Genomic DNA, 20435 nt, shown 5'->3' on the forward strand with positions numbered 1-20435 from the left:
ACAAAAAACCTGAAACAACAAACCGTTGACTAAACCTGTTAATGGTTCTTATTTTTTTCATGGTATACAAGATGACTTTGTGCATGAAATATTAGGAGTCTTCCTATATCTTCAACAAAATCCATTTTAGGTCCTCCTTTTTCATCATTTGGACTATGCAACTGGTGGCTCTGGAAATTCAGTTGAAAAAAGTTGAGCGAATCACATTTTTGCATATACATGTACACTACCGTTCAAAATTTGGGGTCACATTGAAATGTCCTTATTTTTGAAGGAAAAGCACTGTACTTTTCAATGAAGATACCTTTAAACTAGTCTTAACTTGAAAGAAATACACTCTATACATTGCTAATGTGGTAAATGACTATTCTAGCTGCAAATGTCTGGTTTTTGGTGCAATATCTACATAGGTGTATAGAGGCCCATTTCCAGCAACTATCACTCCAGTGTTCTAATGGTACAATGTGTTTGCTCATTGGCTCAGAAGGCTAATTGATGATTAGAAAACCCTTGTGCAATCATGTTCACACATCTGAAAACAGTTTAGCTCGTTACAGAAGCTACAAAACTGACCTTCCTTTGAGCAGATTGAGTTTCTGGAGCATCACATTTGTGGGGTCAATTAAACGCTCAAAATGGCCAGAAAAACAGAACTTTCATCTGAAACTCGACAGTCTATTCTTGTTCTTAGAAATGAAGGCTATTCCACAAAATTGTTTGGGTGACCCCAAACTTTTGAACGGTAGTGTAGATTGACAGGCTTTTCTGTAGAAGGTCCTTAAAAACAGCAGCGAGCTCTTGTAACTGTAACAAAATAAATAGACCAAATAACAAATGGCCACTGTAGAGGACACTGGTTCTCTAGAACAGTGTTTTTAATCGTGAGATACAGTCTGGTGTGCCGTGGCAGATTATGTAATTTCACCTATTTGGGTTAAAAATATTTTTTGCGAACCAGTAATTATAGTCTGCAAATGATGTGTTGTTGTTGAGTGTCGGTGCTGTCTAGAGCTCGGCAGAGTAACCGTGTAATACTCTTCCATATCACTAGGTGGCAGCCGGTAGCTAATTGCTTTATAGATGTCGGAAACAGCGGGAGGCAGTGTGCTGGTAAAAAGGTATCTAATGGTTAAACCAAAAATAAACAAAAGGTGAGTGCCTCTAAGAAAAGGAATTGAAACTTAGGGAAGGCTATGCAAAACGAAACTAAAACTGAACTGGCTACAAAGTAAACAAAAACAGAATGCTGGACGACAGCAAAGACTTACTGTGGAGCAAAGACGGCGTCCACAAAGTACATCCGAACATGACATGACAATCAACAATGTCCAAACAAAGGAGGATAAAAACAACTGAAATATGCTTGATTGCTAAAACAAAGTAGATGCGGGGAATAGCGCTTAAAGGAAGTCATGAAACTGCTACAGGAAAATACCAAAAAAAGAGAAAAAGCCACCAAAATAGGAGCGCAAGACAAGAACTAAAACACTACACGCAGGAAAACAGCAAAAAACTCCAAATAAGTCAGGGCGCGATGTGACAGGTGGTGACAGTCCACCTACTTTGAGACAAGAGCTATATTGATGCATGCTTGGTTATGGTTTAAAGTCATATCCAACAATTGCGACGACTTTTTACCGTCAACTGAGTTTCGTTTTTTAAAGATTTCTGCTGATTTTCAACGCAAAAAATGTGCCTCAGCTCAAAAAAGGTTGAAAAACATTGCTCTAGAACAGGGGTCACCAACGCGGTGCCCGCGGGCACCAGGTCGCCCGTAAGGACCAGATGAGTCGCCCGCGGGCCTGTTCTAAAAAAAAAAAAAAAAAAAAACAATTATTATTATTTTTTTTTTTAATCAAATCTACATAGAAAAAACACAAGATACACTTTCAATCAGTGCATCAACCCAAAAAACCTCCCCCATGCACACTCATCCACACCCACTCACACAAAAGGGGTTATTTCTTTCTGCTACCAATATTCTGGTTCCCACAACATAGACAACACATCTGCAAGGGACACAGTCCCTGAAGCACACATGATTGTATAGGCTGCTGGTCCACTAACATTTTCCTTAATTACTATTTTTTATGTAATTATTTTTATATTGTTTTACTTTCTTTTTTATCCAAAAAATTTTTTTTAATTTATTTTAAAAAAGGGCCTTATCTTCAACAGACCAGGTTGTCAATGAAATTAGATTTGTTTAAAGGGTTTTTTAAACCAGGCCCAGTCCAGATAATGTCCAAGTCGGACTCAGCAACACACACCTTCATTCATGTACACAGAAAAAAATTAGGGAACACAACAGATTGCATATACCGGTAATTTATAAACAAAATTACATTTTCAAAATAAGCATTTATGTACAGTCCAGATTATGTCCAGGTCACTCAAATTAGGGAACACAACAACAGATATCATATAATCTATAAACATAATTATACTTTCAAAATAAGCCTTTGAGGACTTCTCATCTTTTTTTTAATGTTTTTTGGCATCATTATCGTTTTCAACCATGTAACTTTCTAAAGTTAGAAAATACTGAATAAATGTTTTAAAGAAAGTAATACTAAGTGAATATCTGTTTTTGGCCTTAAAAATAAACATTTTACCGAGTACTATAATTAAATTGACTAAATCATGATTGTCAATGAACTCTCCTAAAATAACAGAAACCACATTAAGCTTCATAAACAAACCAATCCTTAAACACATTTTTTCAACTTCCACCCAAAACAAAGACACAATATGACAATACCAAAACAAATGCAGGGTGGATTCAGGCTCCTGACAACAAAATCGGCAATCATCTGACTCTGTCATATTCCATAATTTTAACATTTTCCCTGTGGGTAAGAAGTTATAAATAATTTTAATTTGAAAATAACGATTTTGCACATCGATAGTGGTTTTATAGATTAGTTTGAATATGGCATCCCATGGCAACGGGCAGTCAAAAAAGTCCTCCCATTTTCCATTTGTGTTGTATGAGGCAGCCTTCAAAGATTTCTTTATTAAATAAAAATTATATATTTTTCTATTTATTTTAGTTCCTTTTTGCCAACTAGAATTTCTTATTAGAGGTTTACAAACTAATAATTTAGTAGTTCCATAATTAATTATTTGTTTCCATCTTTTCCCAATTACTCCAGTTAGTTGATAAAATGAAAAGCTTGAGCAAGCATCACCATACATAGCTCTAAATTCATCATACTTCATAATTTTACCATTCTCATTGATAATATCATTGACAAAAATGATTCCTCTTTCAAACATATTTTTCCAAAAGAAAGGCTTTCCATCTATTACAATATTAGAGTTCATCCATATTAACTGCTGCAAAATATCGTCTCTTTTTTCTGGCACATAAAATTGAAAACACCACTATGAGTGGATTGTTACCTTTATGAACCCTGCCATGTTTCCCAGCAGACTCTCTGGGAGGGGATCACTTGTAAAAAAGGATACAATTTCTTTTGATACAGTACATGTTTTTTGTCCAACAGGACATTTGTGTACCACTCAATGTTTAAATACATCTTTGGAACAATTGATGCTTTTAAAGACAGACACATAGCTTCAAGGTTGAGAAGTTTCAGGCCCCCATATTCATACTCTTTGTACAAAACCTTTCTTTTAATCTTTTCTGGTTTGCCGTTCTAGACAAAATCGAAGACCCTCCGCTCATAAATCTTAAAAAAGTTTTGTGATGGAGCTGGTAATGACAAAAACAAATAAATAAATTGAGGAATAATTAACGAGTTGGCAATAGACATTTTACCATACGAGGTTAGGGATTTCCCTTTCCATAATTGCATAATTTTGTCCAGCTTTCTTAGTCGATTATCATAATTTACTGAGCCTAGATCTTCCAGATTTTCTGGGACAACAACACCAAGTATGTTAACTGGTCCATCTGTCCACAAAACAGGCACTTTGCATTCCATTCGAAAGGACGTTCCCTTTAGATTTCCGATCCTTAATATTTTACATTTATCATAATTAAGCTTAAGGCCAGATTGCTGTGAAAATATGTCCAAAAGATTAAGAAGGTTCCGCAAACAATGAGGAAAAATCTTATCTTTGTGAATCAGCCTTTTCTGACAAGAACTTCATCAAGAACAAACACAGAACACGCCTCACTGATGCACATCTGCAAGACTCACTCAGAGTTGCAGTGTCAAGTTACACACCAGAGTACAACACACTAGTTAACAGCATGCAATGCCAGGCTTCCCACTAACTGACAAAGAAACAGATAACAGATTTGGTGTCCAGTTCAAAGTGTGACATGATTTAAAAATTTGAGAGTTTACTTTTGTATTTTACATGAGTTATTATTTGTACAAACGTGGTGCAAAGTAATTCATGATTTGTTAAAAAAATGTTAGTGGCTAGCTAGTTAAAATGGGATATTGTGATTTCACAAGACTGTCTTAGAAGTGATCATTTGAAAATGCTCAATTTGAAAAATGTGCACTTAGAGAAAATATAAAAATAAAGTGTTGCATATTGATATTTATCTGTTTCTATATATATTTATTGTGAGAAATCATTAAGATGGTCAGTGTTTCCACAAAGATAAATATCATTAATTATTAATAATAACAGAGTTAAAGGTAAATTGAGCAAATTGGCTACTTCCGGCAATTTATTTAAGTGTGTATCTAACTGGTAGCCCTTCGCATTAATCAGTACCCAAGAAGTAGCCCTTGGTTTCAAAAAGGTTGGTGACCCCTGCTCTAGAATATACAAAATAGGACTAATAGTGAAGGGAGAAGTCCGGCTCACCGGTCCTTAGTTTTCTGGAAATGTGGCCCCCCAAAAACAATTTAGTTGAATATCCCTAATTTAAACATTGGTGAGCCTTCCACATATTGCACATCATTATATAATAGTTGAACCTTCTAAGGAAGCAGCATGAAAAATACATTCAACTAAGGAATAAGCTAAGTTTCTGGATGCTAAGAGATTTCATGGTCACACTGTACAGATACATCTATAAAAAAGATATGAAAAAATCCTCAACATAATCCAGTACTTTCTCATATTGTTTCATAGCAGTTTCTAAGTGCAATTGAATTCCCCTTAAGCTCCGACTTCCTTCCTCCCACCCGACACAATGTTGCCGGGGTCTTAGACCGGGGGTTCCCCGTGGAATGGACATGAGATATGTACGTGAGATATGCACATCCACCGCTCTGACACAACATCTCTGTGTGGGAGAACTCTGGGCCAAGTATTTGGATGACTTTCAAGCAACTGCATTATGGCGACTCCCCAGAGGTGGCGGCCTAAACCCAAACACTCGGCTGTCAATCACTACGAGCCACCAAACACGGTCACGACCCGGGAACAGGAAGAGGCCTTGTAGTCCATGAACGAATCTCACTGTGCGACTCTGGAGGGAGCGATGTATGTGTGTGTTTGACCATGCGCTGAAGCCAAAGGGGTGGGAGTACAGGAGTAGACATTTTTCATCTCGCTCTTAAAAATACTACTTTACACATGGTTGAACAGTCAGACCTCTACATCGAGAGGCGAGCCTTAGAAAAATAGTCCGCCATCCGACGGACAATTCCATGAAACAGGACCAGAAAGTAAAGTAATAACTACTTACGAGCTGTGCCATATCGCTGTTTCTAATGGGGCACCAACCACAGCATTAAGAACACCTAACACATATTTTATTGAACAAAGCTCATCCTTACAAGAAAGGACCACCAAAAGCTGGATGTCATTCGTTTGGTAGGAAAACATTTTTCATCTTACTCCTTAAACTATCAGCTTACACATGTTTCCAGTCCCTACTTCTACATTAAAGTCATCCTGAGAAAGTTCACTATCCGAGCTATATTTCTATGAAACAGGACCAGAAAGTAAAGTAAAAACTAGAGATGTCCAATAAATGCTTTAAAATGTAATATCGGAAATTATCGGTATCGGTTTCAAAAAGTGAAATGTATGACTTTTTAAAACGCCGCTGTACGGAGTGGTACACGGATGTAGGGAGAAGTACAGAGTGCCAATAAACCTTAAAAGGCACTGCCTTTGCGTGCCGACCCAATCACATAATATCTATGGCTTTTCACACACACAAGTGAATGCAACCCATACTTGGTTAACAGCCATACAGGTCACACTGAGGGTAGCCGTATAAACAACTTTAACACCGTTACAAATATGCGCCACACTGTGAACCCACACCAAACAAGAATGCCAAAGACAATTCGGGAGAACATCCGCACCGTAACACAACATAAACACAACAGAACAAATACCCAGAACCCCTTGCAGCACTAACTCTTCCGGGACGCTACAATATACACCCCCCGCTACCTCCTAACCCCCCACCTCTACCCCGCCCACCTCAACCTCCTCATGCTCTCTCAGGGAGAGCATGTCCCAAATTCCAAGCTGCTGTTTTGAGGCATGTTAAAAAAAATAATGCACTTTGTGACTTCAATAATAAATATGGCAGTGCCATGTTGGCATTTTTTTCCATAACTTGAGTTGATTTATTTTGAAAAATCTTGTTACATTGTTTAATGCATCCAGCGGGGCATGACAACAAAATTAGGCATAACAATGTGTTAATCCCACGACGGTATATATCGGTATCGGTTGATATCGGAATCGGTAATTAAGAGTTGGACAATATCGGAATATGGGGAAAAAAGCCATTATTGGACATCTCTAATAATAACACATGAAAACAAGAGGGAAACACAAAAGGATGACACAAGAGCACAGAGCTCCTGCCAACAGCAGCCACTACAGCAGCGCCATCTTGGGAAAAAATAAGTAAATAAAATGAAGTATGAATTTTAAAAAAAGGAGGTATGTACTGTACAATATTATTATAATACTTATTACAACTACTGTAGTTGTTTTGGATACGTTATTTATTATTTAGAAGTTTGCTTCTCTTATTGAAACCCTTTTTGGGGTGGGCGTTGCACGGAATAATAACTTGATTTAATTTAAATGGAGAAAGTTGATACGAGATAGTTGGCTTATAAACTCCTGCATAGAACCACCGTACTTAGAAATCGCAATCCACTAATAGGTTGACAGAATTGTAACTCCCTTGTGACAAAAATGGATAGGATAGGATAGGTCTTTATTGTCATTGCAACAAGTACAACAAAACTATGTTTTCAGCACAAACCCGTTCAAGATTAGACAAACGAACAGTGTACAGGGTTACAGAACAGGAACGCTGATGGGTCGCCACGAGGCGCCCCGTAAAAGGTGGGAAAAAGGTTAAACGCTGGGGAAGAAGATGAGTAAAAAAATACAATCTAGACTGGGCTCCTAAGGGGGCCTAGTCTGGAGTGGGAAAAAACCTCCATGCCATTCACACATAAACATGTTACATTTAATCACGACAACTCGCAACAGAGGGGGGGGGGGAGTTGGGACCCTGGAGGTCGACTGCTGCTATGAAGCGTTGCCAGCCGTCCATCACCCCGAAGGGGAATCAAGAAGACTGAGAAGAAGACCAGAGATAATAACTTATCTTAAAGCTCACCATCTTTTAAATAAAAAGCCACCAAAAGCTCGATTTTCTCAGTTGTCGTCCAGTGTTTATAATCTATGTCCATCCTTCAGTCTGCAATTAATGACTTCACAACCATAACCAAAGCTGTTCCAATAGAACTTCCCTTTCAAATGCACCCCAGAAATGACTTAATCTTTTCCAGATTATTTGCATATCCCGTTGCTGGCTTTCACTGTGCCGCATATGTTCCCACTGATTGAGAAGCTAGACATTGCCATCCCGCCTACACATTTGACTTGAAGTGAATGGCTTGACTGTAGTTCTCTGCAGTATAAAACATGATCTTTCCGCGTAAGAAGACCTACTGCGGACACAGGCAGCAATGGCGAGAAAACACATATATTAAATTTATGCCCCTGTAAATCTAACACAGCAGAGCTTTGGTAAATTTTGAAACAACCGCACTGTGAGAGCTGATCATTTTCTTACATGACGCACTGGAAAGCATTAAAAATTAGCCACAGACGAGTGCAAAGGAGCGAAAATGCACACTCGCTCTGGAAATGCATTCAAAACCAAACTGCAAAGCTGTCTTTCCAGAAAATGTCAGGTTTGGATACACACTCCTAGGTTATCAAATTATTGTCAATTCACACTGAAGAATATTTGTGAGCTGTTTCATAGCTTCCTCCCGAACTAAAACCATCTAAAGATGCATTTATGTCTCAACGATTAAGAGACATGTCATGAGTGGAGATCCTGATTTCAAGCAACACAAAAGAGCGACAAAGCCACAAGATATGTGGTCCTTTGGACGTGTGAAATAAATACATACTATAGCACAAGTGTGTGTGTCCTGGCGTGTGGGCGTCAAGAGGGAAAGCTCATAAAACCCATGATCACACTGATGAGGTCACAGAGAGTGAAACTGGAGAAAGCCTTTTCATTTCCTGCCTCATTCCATCCATCTTTCCTCCAGCCTCATCCCTCTCTCTCTCTATCTTAGTGAAACGCCAATCGTTTCATAAGTGAAACAAGTTTTTGAGCCCTTTACATCATCAGTGTAAAAAGTTTTTTCCTAAAAAGCCTGAAGTATCAGATCAGATGCATGCATAACGTATGATCCACATGAGGGCAGTAATTGACTTATTGGAGGGCTGTCCAGTGATTCTGCAAGTTTGCCTCAAAGAAGAAAAAAGAGACACCTGATTTTTGAAAATAAACTTTTTTAAATTTGAAAGGAATAAGGTGAGAAAAAATTATTTTTTGTTTCGCCAACACATCAGTATGAACAGTTAATGTATTGATGCACTGTGAAATTATTAAAAATGGCTATGTATTTTATAGTAAAACAGTTTTGAAAATGTGTATCAAATTTGAAACAGCAGGTAAGTAGGTAGTGTAACTCTAAATTAGTCAATTGGCATCTTATTGCATTTACAACAAATGTAATGTAAACAAAAATGTTTACATTACACAGTATATTTAGAGTTCAAATATACATATCCAATTGGCTATTATTTGGTGGCGATCACTCAGTGTGTGTTGCGATAATAAATGATTGCTTTCTGATTTTTATGAGAAAAAATAAACATTAAAAAGTACATAATGATGTTGACTTGTACATTTTTTTTAGATGGCCAATAATTACAACATTAAATACGCTTTAAGAATGATAGAGAATGTGAATTCAAGTGATTTGGAGCAGCTGGGGAAAGATGATGATGACGAATGTTTTTTTCATATTTGGAAGTAACATGATAGATATTTTTATGTAAGTTTCAAAAAATGTTCAAAATACCTACCCGGGTTCGAGTCCCACAAGTCCCTTAGCTGGCCACCCGAGTCCAGGGATGCCCAACATGTCCAAAACGCCTCCAAGCAAAGTCACATGGGAAGTGGGGGAGAAAATTTGGGAAAGTAGGCAAAAGTCCACAAAATGTTCAAAAATCACACCCAGGTTTGAAAGTAACAAGTCCCGCAGCTGGCCACCCGAGTACCTGGGATGCCCAACATGTCCAAAACGCACCCAGCAAAGTCATATGGGAAGTGGGGGAGAAAAGTTGGGAAAGTAGGCAAAAGTCCGCAAAATCTTCAAAAATCACACCCAGGTTTGAGAGTCACAAGTCCCGCAGCTGGCCACCCGAGTACTGGGATGCCCAACATGTCCAAAACGCACCCAAAAAAGTCACAAGGGAAGTGGGGCAGAAAAGTTGGAAAAGTGAGCAAAAGTCCACAAAATGTTCAAAAAATCACAACCCTATTTGAGTGCCACAAGTCCCGCAGCAGGCCACCCGAGTCCTGGGATGCCCAACATGTCCATAATAATAATAATTTTAAAATAATCCGCAGGCCGGATTTTGGACGCCGGCGGGCCACATTCGGCCGTAGTTTGGCGACCAATTTTCAAAAGGTTAGTGTACTTTTGTGTACTTAAGTTTTGGCTTGTTAGAAAAAAACAATGTTATAACATTATTATAAACTGAACAAAAATAAACAATACTTTTGCTCCCATTTTTCATGAGTTGAACTCAAATATCTAGAACTTTTACTATATACGCAAAAGACCTATTCCTCTCAAATATTGTTCACAAATCTGTGTTAGTGAGCGCTTCTTATTTGCCGAGATAATCCATCCACCTCACAGGTGTGGCATATCAAGATGCTGAGTAAACAGCATTATTTTTGCACAGGTGTGCCTTAGGCTGCCCACAATATAAGGCCCCACAGAAATGTGCAATTTTGCTTTATTGTAGGTCTGGGGGGGGTCAGAAAAGCAGTCAGTATCTGGTGTGTAAAATTGCTGGATATTGGCAGAAAATGGAACACACTGTTGTATACGCTGATCCTCAGCATCCCAAACATGCTCAAAAGATGACATGTCTGGTGAGTATGCTGGCCATGCAAGAATTGGGATGTTTTCAGCTTCCAGATCCTTGCAACATGGGGCCATGCATTGTCATGCTGCAACATAAGGTGATGGTGAATGGCACAACAATGGGCCTCACGATCTTGTTATGGTATCTCTTCAAACCGTCATCATTGAAAAGCACTAGCGTTCGTTGTCCATAACAAACGCCTGCCCATACCATAACCCCACACCCACCATGGGCCACTCCATTCACAACATTGACATCAGCAAACCACTCTCCCACACGATGCCACACACGCTGTCTGCCATCTGCCCTGAATAGTAAAAACCGGGATTCACCCGTGAAGAGAACACCTCTCTAACGTGCCAGACGCCATCAAATGTGAGCTTTTTCCCACCTAAGTCGGTTACGACGACGAACTGCAGTTAGGTCGAGACGTGGAGATCTTGGGCTGGTGTCGTTACACGTGGTCTGCAGCTGTGAGGCCGGTTGGATGTACTGCCAAATTCTCTTAAACACCTTTGGAAACGGCTTATGAAAGAAAAATTAACATTTAATTCACGGGCAACAGCTCTGGTGGACATTCCTGCAGTAAGCATGCCAACTGCACTCTTCCTCAAAATTTGCAACAACTGTGGCATTGTGCTAGGTTATTAAACTGCACATTTCAGCATGGCCTTTTATTGTGGAAAGCCTAAGGCACACCTGTGCAATAGTCCTGCTGTTTAATCAATATCTTGATATGCCACACCTGTTAAGTGGGATATATTATCTTGGCAAAGGAGAAATGCTCACTAACACAGATTTAGACAGATTTGTGAACAATATTTGAGAGGAATAGGTCTTTTGTGTATACAGTAAAAGTTTTAGATCTTTGAGTTCAACTCATGAAAAATGGGAGAGAAAACAGAAGTGTTGGGTTTATATTTTTGTTCAGTGTAACATAAAAACGTAAAAATAATTGTTGTGAAAGAGCTTCCTAATTTCTGTCATTTGGCCGGAAAGTCTTCATGCTTGATGTTGTTCTTGTTTCTTTTTTGATGTGTAAAAAAATTATACAAATTGAAAATCATATATGAAAATGTATTTTTATAATGAAAAAAAATTGACATGTTCAGAAAGTTAAAAGCTCCAGTTTCAAATAATTGGAATGTTCTGTCATTTAGTGCTTTAGGCTTTAGGACTTCAAGTGCCACTCAACAGCAGAAAGAAGTGACAAAAAGTGTGTGTAAAATTGCTTTATAAGTGATCCTAAGAAGATAATCACAGCAGGTACATAGAATGAGAACACAGTGACACATTTATAGCAAGCTTGACCTTATACAGGTTCTTTTTTTAAAGACACCAACATTCTTGGGTGCTAATTATACAAAGAATTGGAGTGGAGTAAACACAAGAGGCTGTTAAATAATTGCATTTTTTTCTTAGTGTTATTTTCTTATCAAAAACAAGTACAGAAACCTCAGATTACAAAACGAAAGCGCTCATTTTACTGCTAATAAGACATTGTAAAAATTAGCTGAATAACATCAAATTCAATTTGAGTTTTAGCGGTGCTGTTCTTTTCTAACTATTGGAAAAATCATCAAACTAAAGGCCAGTGATTTCTACAAGTCGTGATAATTTTTAAACCTTATTGGCTTAATACACTCAACGACACATAAATAACAAATCTTGTATTGGGATCTTATCCTCCTAAGCCTGACGGATGTGGCAGCAGATCCGCCTGTACTCTGGAAAAAGCATTGATCAGATCGTCAGTGTGGTGTTTGTTATTATTGGATGCGGCCAGCCTTTAGAAGTTATATAGCATGTTTCTTTTTTCACGGGCAGGTGGTAAATCTCTTAGAGAGGATGAACCTGAAAGCTTTTTGGATGCTAAAAGATGCATATAACCGACAACAAATAGCCAAGCGTTTACTTAGAAAGGCACACCTGAAGTCACTCTATCACAAAAATCTGAAAGTAGCAGATCAGTGAGAGCCACAAACATAGTCCTGCCGTCACGCTGCTTCTTATTGCTCGTCTGTGTTTGAGTGGAACACAAAGGGGCAATGAAAGCAGGCTGCCAGATTGCTTGTCCTGTCTGTGCCCTCATGTCTAGGACAGGGATGGAAAATAAGGAAGGCGAGAAAAGCAGGAAGGATGCAAAGAAACGCTGCATGCACAGGTCTCAATACTTTGATCAGGGGTGTGCAGGCAAATGTTGACCAAGGTTAGCATCAAAACAGAATAAGGCATGCAGATGGGAAAATGTAATCCTCTCTGGAAGAAAAAAGACTGAGCAAATAGTGGCAATATTATGCAAGTCTAGCTTTGACCGATCATCTGAAAGCAAAGTGCCACATGTGATTATGCTTGATCAAATATTTCTTTGTGTTTGTGCATCTAGAATGTATTCTATTTGTAGCCCAAGGGGAGGCGGCAGCCCTTACGGTGATTAGGTATTCTGCATTCAGTATCAAGTTCAGCACAGGGGACCGTCGCTTTCTCAGAACCACATTACGTTTTTGCATCTCGTATTTACTGCAGCTTTTATAAAAACAAACAAATGAGATAATGTGAATGGGGAGCCTGGGATTAATTTTGAAGCAGCCGATTAGCATGTGTGTCCTGGGATAATTATGTCTGGGACAATGCCTAAAAAGCCTCCAGGCTTTGCTGTAGTCTAGAAAATAAACGTATGCTCTCCTCCTCCTATCCCTAATTCTAACCTCCACCCGTTCCCCTGGCAGTGGCACGCTGTGAGTCTCTTCAAGTCTTCATGTTGGTTTACTTTCTTCCATGGCTGTCTTCTTTCTATCTTTCATAAATCCAAATGTCCTGTTACATCCTTGAGTCATTGCTTCACGACAATTGGGGAAAAAAGTAGCGTGAAAGACGTAGTCCAAATAGTAGTCTCTTATTTAAACGAAGAATGAACGCTTCAAGAAAACTAATTAAGTGCTAATCACTGCAGAACCCTGATCAGGTCCAGGCCGATGCGTCCCCGCTTAGCGTCCACATTTAACACCCGGACCTCCACCCTCTGCCCAGGTCCCAAGGCAAGGCTGCGGCGCCGCTGGCTAATGGGTAGCTTATCCAAAGTAATGTTGCTCTTATGGATAAGACCGTCGCGGCCAACGCCGATGTCTACAAAAGCCCCAAATAGAGACGTGTTGTCCACCCGGCCTGTCAGGACTGTGCCCACCTGTAGGTCATGAATGGATACGACACCTCGCTTAAAGTCCTCCTGCCCAAAATCTGCAGATGGCAAAAAGAGAAGTTGAAAATTTGACATCAAATAAGCTCAGTTGTTTTTTGGGGAGGCAAGGGACATTGAGGGCGCAAGGCTGACATAACAAACGGTGTTACATTTCGGGAAGTAACCAAATACTCGTCTCCACATACTTCCCCATTTCTCAGCATCCTGTTCTAACCTTTTTTCCAAGCAGCTTGATCATGAGATATCTTTTTTCCCCTTTTTGTAGTTTTAAAACAAAGAAGGATATAATAATAATGCTAACAACAGCACGTTATAGTCTGGGCCCATCTGTTTACTCAGCTGAGCACGATTCGCGGGCCAAGTGCGGTCCTCTGCAACCCAAGATATTTGATGTGCATTCCTTCATTTTTGCACGGATGCATTTGGTGGGTTCCCACATGAGACCATGAGAAGCGCTGGTAAAAAGGCGTGGAAAGGATTTTACTTTTAAGTGACTTGTCTGGAAGAGTGACATCCATTGTTTTTATACCGATGTTCATTATTCAAGGACAAGTTATTTTGTTAAATGCACATTTTACAGAGAGATGACATGTCACTTAAAGGGGCTGCTTGCAACTAGGGCTGCAACAACTAATCGATTAAATCGATTAAAATCGATTATTAAAATAGTTGCCGATTAATTTAGTCATCGATTCGTTGGATCTATGCTATGCGCATGCGCAGAGGTTGTTTTTTTTTTTTTTTTTTAAATATTTTTATTTTTTTTAAATAAACCTTTATTTATGAACTGCAACTTGTACAAACAGCTGAGAAACAATAATCAAAATAAGTATGGTGCCAGTATGCTGTTTTTTTTCAATAAAATACTGGATAGGATAGAAATGTATTTTGTCTCTTTTATCTGATTATCAATCGATTAATCAAAGCAATAATCGACAGATTAATCGATTATCAAATTAATCGTTAGTTGCAGCCCTACTTGCAACTTGCTAAAAGTTACATATTTTAAACCAAAAACTATAACAAGAAATCCCTCACCAGCTAGTTTATGCTACTGTGGTTTAACAGAAGATTTTTTCCATGTCTATATTTTTCATAATTAAATAATTAAGAAACTAACAATTCACAGTCATGTTGTTACATTCAATGATGGCCAACGTTGGTAGATAAACTTTGCCAAATCTGAAATATTTGCTGACCACACACAAAGCTAATGCTTGTGTGTTACGTATGAGAGTAGTTCACGTCATTAAGTGCAAAAAGCCGGAAGAGGGGGGAAATATAATGTGCACTCTAGACATAAAGATTGCAAACAGTCCCTTTAAATGTGATACATTTTCATCAATGTGATATAGCAATAATGATGGTTCTGCATGTTTATTTAATGATGTGTATCATGTATCTATTGTATTTGTTAATAGGGCTTGAAAGTGTGATGGGGGAACGCATTGCATAGCGAGTCTTGCTGGAATCCGAATCGCTTATTTACATGGCTGAATGCAAAACTCTGTGCTTAAGTTTTTTCTTTTTTTTCATTAACTGCCACAATCTTTGTCATGATTGCTTCAGGAAAAAAAGGGATTTGGAGAGATTTTCCAGCATGAAAGCAAAGCCGAAGGAAGTAACCAAATACTAATAAAGTGACGACAAATAACCTGGACAGCAGCCGTGAGAGGATCAAACATCAGTTTTAAAGACATCACCTGGTACTTATTGGTGTGTTCACTGTATTTTTACACTGGTAGGTTTGAATCAAAGAATGTTGTATTCTGTTCCGTAACTAGCATGTAGTCGGATGTTAGTAATAATGGTTTTTTTTGTTTTTTTCGGGGGAAATCATCTTATGAAATGAGGCTGGACACCCTCACTCCATCTCGAACACATAATAGATGAAAGCTGTAAAGTATGCCCATCTGAATGGAGGACAATGAGCCTTAACAGACTTTGCGTTCTGAAATTCTTCAGAGGTATAAAAACTGACTACATTGACAAATATATATACTTTTTGAGGTTCGACAACGGCCCGAGCTTAATCTAATCTCTTGTCCATAGGACGTGCTCATATGGATCAATTCCACCAATTTTACTTATTTTTTCGAGGTAACGAGCTTTTGGAAAAGGGTATACAGTTTGTCTCGGTGCTGTCCCTTGTTTTTTTTTGTACGATCCATTTGAATACAGTTTGTTTCTCTGTTTTTATGATACATTAAACATATGTTTCTCATTGAAGAACAATTTTGGCATTAAATAAGGTAGTCAACATACTTATCTTTATCTTATCTTTTAGTAGTAAATAAGCAAACAAAGGCTCCTGATTTGGCTGCTGACATGCAGAAACATATTGTGTCATTTCACATTCTGTTATTGTGTCAAAATTATGAGGGACAAGCGGTAGAAAATTGATTTTTAATCTATTTATTCATTTACTGGTTATTTTCTGTCTTCACATGTTTCATTTACACTTTTGTTAAAATGCAATAATCACTTATTATTCTGTTGTTTGGATACTTTACACAAGTTTTGGGTGATACTACCAATTTGGGTAATGCTTCCATACTAATTAGTTACAGTGTCCTACATTGGTCATATTTAAAAGTCCTCACGCATCCAGGGACGTATTTCCTAAGTTTATGAACATTATAAAAATGTAAAAAAGGAAAAATAATTTCTGATAAAAAAAAAAATCATTATGGTATCGACTAGATACAGCTCTTGTATGTGATATCGTGACACTCGATATTTGTGTAGACCCACACTTTTGTTCACATTTACAAGCGCTAGCTTGCTGTTAGCGGTGAGCGTATGTTTACTCCTACGGTGTGTAATGAAGCATGTTTAGCTTGTCCTCGTCCTGCAGGGATGATAATTGTAAGAAACAATTTGTCACCATTAAGGCAGCGATTAATGATTTAGAAGTAGCTAAATAACTACGGAGAGACGTTAGCCGCTAGATCGCTATAAGCGAGCTAAGATTTAAAAGCACTGCCAGCGGAGCAGTGATTCAGTGTTTATAGCGCCACATTTGTCTCGACGCTTACTCAAATCACTTGTCCATTGGACATGCTCATATGGATCAATTCCACAATTTTAACTAATTTTTTTCCAGATAGCGAGCCTTTGAAATAGGTTACAATTTGTCTCGGTGCGGCCCCTTGATTTTTATTTTATTTTGTACTATCCATTTTAATTAAGTTTGTTTCTCTCTCACATTACTGCGGGTAAAGTACAGCCATGTAAACAAAACGTACGTCAGGAAAAAATGGCTACCCAGCACCCACAATTCATTGCAAAATCATGTGCCCTACTAGATTAGGGGTCTGCAACCCGTGGCCCAGGAGCCGCATGTAGCTCTTTTGCCTCCTTGTTGTGGCTCCCTCTGATTGTTTTTAACTTAGGAGTGAGAAAAGTTATCATTTTTAAACGCAGTTCCATGATTTCCGACTGTCTGTAGCGCCGTGAACGTGAGGTGCAAGGAAGGCAAGTAAAAGAGACTGGAAGCATGTGTGTTCAGTTCACCTTCTCGAGTGTGCAACCCCTTGGGTGAGCTAACCATGAATACTTGCCAAAAGCGAAAAGGAAAAACCATTGTATTTCACATAAATTGCTTTTCCTGGGAAATAAAAAATAGAAAAGATGAAAACTTTTAAAAGTTTATAAGCTGTGTTAGGTTTTGTGGCTCTATACTATTTTTCTTCAGTGGAAGAGGTGGCAAAATGTTGCAGACCTCTGTACTAGATGTGTATGAAGTTCACACATACAATTGTTGCAACCACAGCAACATCCAACAATAGTAACTTTTTGTTTGCAAGATTCGGTGGTCTTTTGAAGGTGTCTACTAGTATAGCCAGCTAAATGCTATGTGTTATTATGTGCATTGTATATTGACGCACAACAATATTATTATTATCAGTCGAAGACAAAACAGGATAGCTTTAGGACACGTTTGCTGTTAGCTTCCTAATGCAAAGCTATGGTTACTATTTTCACTTTAAACATGGTGCTTGACAAATAAAAATGGCAAAATGTTTGCTGCCTTAATCATAACAAATGCATCTGGAATTTAAAACACAATGACAAACTTTAAGTTTAAAATGGTAAAGGCATGTTTAACCATACTAGTACGTCATCTTGTTTGCATCATCGCCAAATATAAAGACATTACTAAGATAACTAAATATATTGTTTTAATACTATGCTAAAAGTGTGTTTTTTGAAGACGTTTGTGTGGCAAAAGGACATACCTTGGCGAATGTCAAACCCAGGGGGCTGCGTGAAGCCGTCAATGATGAGCTGGAGGGTCTCAGGTGTGGTGCCCAGCGTTTTGGACAGCTCTTCAACGCTGCTGGAGCCAACTTTACTGTTTACACACTGTTGGAGCTCGGCACTTCCGATGTGGTTAGCACTGCCGCCAATGAGGCAAAGAAACCTGGAGAAGAGGGGTACAGAATTGTTTTTTTCTATGAATTGAGACATCGCACATTGGACATGTTTAATAGTGAACCAGCAGCTGATTTAACGACCGATGTGTAGTTAGCACAATGATTGCATGAGGAGTGACTGAAAGGCAATACAATGATATATGAATATGTTTATTGCCTACCGTCAGACTTCAAGAGAAGCATAAGCCACAACAAAGCGGAAGAATACTTGCCGACTTTGAAGGCTAAGTTATGTAGCTAATAGCTACTTTAATGATGATGAAGGAAATTCTAGAAGTCACAGTGTGACACTTTTCACAGGTCCCAAAAAGCAAAAGGTACACTATATTGCCAAAAGTATTTGGCCACCCATCCAAAAGCTTTTCTGTCTTGCCACTGGTGAGGGCGGTCGCATCTCTCTCCGCTCCCTCCTTCCCTGCTTGCTCTCTTTGTTTTTTGTCTTGTCTGAACTATTTTGAAGCCTCTTTTCTTGAGCTGTCCTCAAATCTAAACATCAAAATGAATTTGATCAACTGGACTCTCGACGCAATTGACACAGTCTTTTCGACAAGGAAAAGAGGCTCGGGGGAGCCTGGCTGCCCTGATGGAACCATTGCTGCGGGGTACGTGAGAGATTCCTGGAATACTTGGAGAATCATGTGCCTCTCAGTCCTTTCCATCGAGGACGTGGAAGACATCTACCTATTTGGAGCTGTGATCGCAGGGCATTTGCTGATTGGGCTGGGCATTGCTCTGGTGTATCGTCAAATTCGGAAGACGATGGCAGCCACTCAAGGGGCCAACAGGCTGTTCAACGCAATGGAAGGATTGGGTCGTGCTGTGGGATCACAGACTGGAGCGATTGCTGATTTGAATCGCAAGGTAGATTCCATCTTGATGATGTTACAGAAAGAATAAATTGGAATTGTCAGAGCCAGCATATAGAGCAGGAATGTCATTGTTTTGACTGCTCGAAGAAAAAACAACATCTTAATCTACGATTTGACTCCCTCGAATGGCCTTGAGGAACAGGCTGTTTGAAAACACTCCCCCGAGGACTCCTCAAAGATGGACGCTTTTGACCTTTCCCTTTTCTTCAAAAGCACCTGGGTCGGACTCTTGAACTCTTGAACTCTTGGGGCCGGCCTCGGCCCATAAAGACAATCCAACATCTCACCCAAGTTAATTGGGCATACATGCACGCACATACCCCTCCCCAATCAACGCCTTCACCACTGCTTTATTCCTCCGGGGTTGTGGGGGCTGAGCAGCGCTCAACAGCAGCTGCTGGCCTCCAAGGTCCTGTTGGATGACTTTGTTGCGAGTTGTTGTGATTAAATGTACCTTGTTTATGTGTGCCATGCTATGTGAGGTTTTTTTCCTCGGACTCAGTCTGGACCATTCCTGAGGGTCCAGCCTCAGACTGATATTTTTTTTTACTTCCCCCCTCCCCTCAATGTCACCTTTTTCCCACCTTTTTGAGGAGCGCCTAAGTGAGGCTGATCCGTTGGCGGTCCCGTCTTGTCTCCCTGTAACGTATGTCTGCTCTTAGCGGGATTGTGCCGAAAATGTAATTTCAGTTCTTATGTGTCTTGTACATGTAAGAATGGACAATAAAGCTGATTGATTGAAATAATCAGAATCAGGTGTCCTAATCACTTGGCCCGGCCACAGGTGTATAAAATCAAGCACTTAGGCATGTAGACTGTTTCTACAAACATTTGTGAAAGAATGGGCCGCTCTCAGGAGCTCAGTGATTTCCAGCGTGGAACTTTCATAGGATACCACCTGTGCAACAAATCCAGTCGTGAAATTTCCTCGCTCCTAAATAGTCCAAAGTCAACTGCCGGCTTATTATAAGAAAATGGAAGAGTTTTGGAACAACAGCAACTCACCCACTAAGCAGTAGGCCACGTAAACTGACAGAGAGGGGTCAGCGGATGCTGAAGCGCATAGTGCAAAGAGGTCGGCGACTTTCTGCACAGTCACTTGCTACAGAGCTCCAAACTTTATGTGACCTTCCAATTAGCCCACGTACAAGTACGCAGAGAGCTTCATGGAATGGGTGTCCATGGCCGAGCAGCTGCATCTAAGTCATACATCACCAAGTCCAATGCAAAGCGTCGGATGCAGTGGTGTAAAGCACTGAGAGCCAGGCCTTCTCGACCAAAATCAGTGTGTGACCTCACCAATGCGCTTTTGGAAGAATGGTCGAGAATTCCTATAAACACACTCCGCAACCTTGTGGACAGCCTTCCCAGAAGAGTTGAAGCTGTAATAGCTGCAAAATGTGGACCGACATCATATTGAACCCTATGGGTTAGGAATGGGATGGCACTTGAAGTTCATATGTGAGTCAAGGCAGGTGGTCAAATACTTTTGGGAATATAGTGTATGTTCGAAAAAACCACTGCGTAAAAAATGTGTTGTGA

The 20435-nt window shown here is 39.4% G+C and overlaps 1 protein-coding gene across 1 annotated transcript in view; it reads right to left on the reverse strand.

The window, feature by feature from the left end:
* Window positions 1-11243: 11243 nt before the first annotated feature.
* srbd1 (S1 RNA binding domain 1) overlaps window positions 11244-20435 on the reverse strand; it is a 93190-nt gene continuing 83998 nt past the window's right edge. The window contains exons 20-21 of the mRNA XM_062059076.1: window positions 17827-18011; window positions 11244-13623 (exon numbers count right to left, since the gene is read on the reverse strand). Of these exons, the coding sequence (XP_061915060.1) occupies window positions 13331-13623; window positions 17827-18011 (478 nt within the window). The 3' untranslated portion in view covers window positions 11244-13330. The remainder of the gene's footprint in view (window positions 13624-17826; window positions 18012-20435) is intronic.

The sequence above is a fragment of the Entelurus aequoreus genome, linkage group LG09 (assembly GCF_033978785.1).
Source record: "Entelurus aequoreus isolate RoL-2023_Sb linkage group LG09, RoL_Eaeq_v1.1, whole genome shotgun sequence".
Lineage (NCBI taxonomy): Eukaryota > Metazoa > Chordata > Actinopteri > Syngnathiformes > Syngnathidae > Entelurus > Entelurus aequoreus.